General features: G+C 57.1%; 1 protein-coding gene across 1 annotated transcript in view; it reads left to right on the top strand.

Moving 5' to 3' along the window:
• The window catches only part of KAT7 (lysine acetyltransferase 7), a 15,881-nt gene that overhangs the window by 912 nt on the left and 12,220 nt on the right, over nt 1–2,749 (top strand). Inside the window, exons 2-4 of the mRNA XM_033511495.1 lie at nt 608–755; nt 2,232–2,493; nt 2,612–2,639. Of these exons, the coding sequence (XP_033367386.1) occupies nt 608–755; nt 2,232–2,493; nt 2,612–2,639 (438 nt within the window). The remainder of the gene's footprint in view (nt 1–607; nt 756–2,231; nt 2,494–2,611; nt 2,640–2,749) is intronic.

The raw sequence follows: 2,749 nt of genomic DNA on the forward strand, positions 1-2,749 counted from the left end.
CCCGGGGCTCCCGCAGCCGCCCACCGGCACCCACCGGCACCTGCCGCCACCCCCAGACCCCCGGCGTCCCCTCACGGTGCTACGGTTGGACCGCACCTGGAAATTAAACACAAACCTGGTATGGGGGGGAAGCAAAAATAAAGCTTGTATGTGCGAGTAACAACAGCTTAATAGTGAGAAATGAATTAAATACTGTGAAAACAATAACCAACCATGATAACAGAAAAAGAAAGGGCTAAAAGAGCCGGTTGCTGACCCCATTCCCACATTTAACATTGCTGCCCTCACTTTGGGGTAATTCCTGCAGTTTTTATCCTGGGAATGCAATCTGTGCTGGGGAATAAACCTTTGGCCAGCTGGCATCACCTGTCCAGGTTCCTTTTGAAACTCCTCACTGAGGGAGCAGGAGACACAGAAAGGGAAAGAATCCCTTATTTTAGGGATTTTATTTGTTTATCCCTGACTTGGGATAAACCACACAGGTCACCCTTCCAGCTGAAGTGGCCGGGAGAACACGGAATATTCTCTCCTTTTCCTGTTTTGTTATCAATAGAAGTAGAATATTTAATAATAAACACTGAAAGGCAAGCGCTGTGTGCTGTTGCAGAGGAACGCGGGCAGCAGCTCGGATGGAACAGAGGACTCGGATTTCTCCACGGATCCCGAGCACACGGACAGCTCCGAGAGCGACGGCACCTCCCGGAGATCCGCCCGCGTCACCCGCTCCTCCGCCAGGCTCAGCCAGAGCTCCCAGGGTGAGGGCTGGGCTCCTGGAACCCCAAAAGGCTCGTCCTTAAACTGGGAAAGGCTTGTCCTGGAACTGGGAAAGGCTCCTCTTTAAACTGGGAAAGACTTGTCTTGGAACTGGTGAAAGGCTTGTCCTTAAACTGGGAAAGGCTCGTCCTTAAACTGGGGAAAGGCTCGTCCTGAAACTGGGACAAGGCTCATCCTGAAACTGGGGAAAAGCTCCTCTTTAAACTGGGGAAAGGCTCATCCTTAGACCAGGAAAATGCTCCTGTTTAAACTGGGAAAAGGCTCCTTTTTAAACTGGGAAAAGGCTCCTATTTAAACTGGGAAAAAGCCCTTCCTTAGACTGGGAAAAGGCTCATCCTTAAACTGGGAAAAGGCTCCTCTTTAAACTGGGGAAAGGCCCTTCCCTAGACCAGGAAAAGGCTCCTGTTTAAACTGGGAAAAGGCTCCTGTTTAAACTGGGAAAAGGCTCATCCTTAAACCGGGAAAAGGCTCCTCCTCAGAGCAGGAAAAGGCTCTTCCAGCCCCACAAGCAATCCCGCTGTTCCCCAGGGCTGTGGGTTGTTATCTAAACCCCTATGATTCTTATCTAAACCAAGGGATCTTTGTTTCTCCAGCTGGGAGCTGGGTGGTAATTAGGGGTTAATGAAGTCATTAAAGCTGGAGAAAGCTGGTGTTGCTGCAGATTGCTCCAAGTGTCCTGAGATTTTATCAGTGAGGCCAGAGCAGGTGACTCAGGCAGGACAGAGCCACAGGGTGTTGGTCAGCGTGGGGCAGGGGGGCCTGTGGGTGCTGTGGTGTCCCTGTGGTGTAACTGTGGTGTCCCCATGGTGTCCCCATGGTTCATTTGGTGTCCCTGTGGTGTCCCCATGGTTCCCATGGTGTCCCTGTGGTGTCCCCATGGTGTCCCCATGGTTCCTGTGGTGCCCCTGTGGTTGTCCCCATGGTCCCTGTGGGTGCTGTGGTATCCCTGTGGTGTCCCCATGGTGTCCCCATGGTTTCCCCATGGTTCCCATGGTGTCCCCATGGTTCCTGTGGTGTAACTGTGGTGTCCCCATGGTTCATTTGGTGTCTCTGTGGTGTCCCCATGGTCCCTATGGGTGCTCAGGTGTCCCTGTGGTGTAACTGTGGTGTCCCCGTGGAGTCCCCATGGTGTCCCCATGGTTTCCACGGTGTCCCCATGGTTCCTGTGGTGTCCCTGAGGTGTTCCCGTGGTGTCCCCATAGTGTCCCCATAGTTCCTGTGGTTCCCATGATGTCCCTGTGGTGTCCCCATGGTGTCCCCATGGTTCCTGTGATGTCCCCGTGGAGTCCCCATGGTGTCCCCATGGTTTCCACGGTGTCCCCATGGTTCCTGTGGTGTCCCTGAGGTGTTCCCGTGGTGTCCCCATGGTGTCCCCATGATCCCCACGCTGTCCCGGTGCTGTCCCGGTGCTGTCCCGGTGCTGTCCCCGCTGTAACGGTGTGTTCCCGCGGGGGCAGACTCCAGCCCGGTGCGGAACCCTCCGGCGCTGGGTGCGGACGAGCCGGTGTACTCCACGCGGAGGGTGACCCGCAGCCAGCAGCAGCCGGCTCCCGTCACCCCCAAGAAGTACCCGCTGCGCCAGACGCGCTCCTCCGGCTCCGAGACGGAGCAGGCCGTGGATTTCTCGGACAGAGGTAGGCGGAGGGGCCGGGCAGCGCCGGCCGTGAGGCTGCCGGGGGCTCTGCGCCGTCCCCGGGGTGTCCCGGGAGCTCCCCCGCAGCTCTGCCCGCTCTGCTCCTCCTCCAGACACCAAAAACGCTGCGGATCACGACGAGTCCCCTCCCCGCACCCCCACGGGCAACGCGCCCTCCTCCGAGTCCGACATCGACATCTCCAGCCCCAACGTGTCCCACGACGAGAGCCTGGCCAAGGACATGTCCATGAAGGACTCGGGCAGCGACCTCTCGCACCGGCCCAAGCGCCGCCGCTTCCACGAGAGCTACAACTTCAACATGAAGTGTCCCACTCCTGGCTG

This window comes from Parus major, unplaced genomic scaffold (genome assembly GCF_001522545.3).
Source record: "Parus major isolate Abel unplaced genomic scaffold, Parus_major1.1 Scaffold273, whole genome shotgun sequence".
In the NCBI taxonomy this organism is placed as follows: domain Eukaryota; kingdom Metazoa; phylum Chordata; class Aves; order Passeriformes; family Paridae; genus Parus; species Parus major.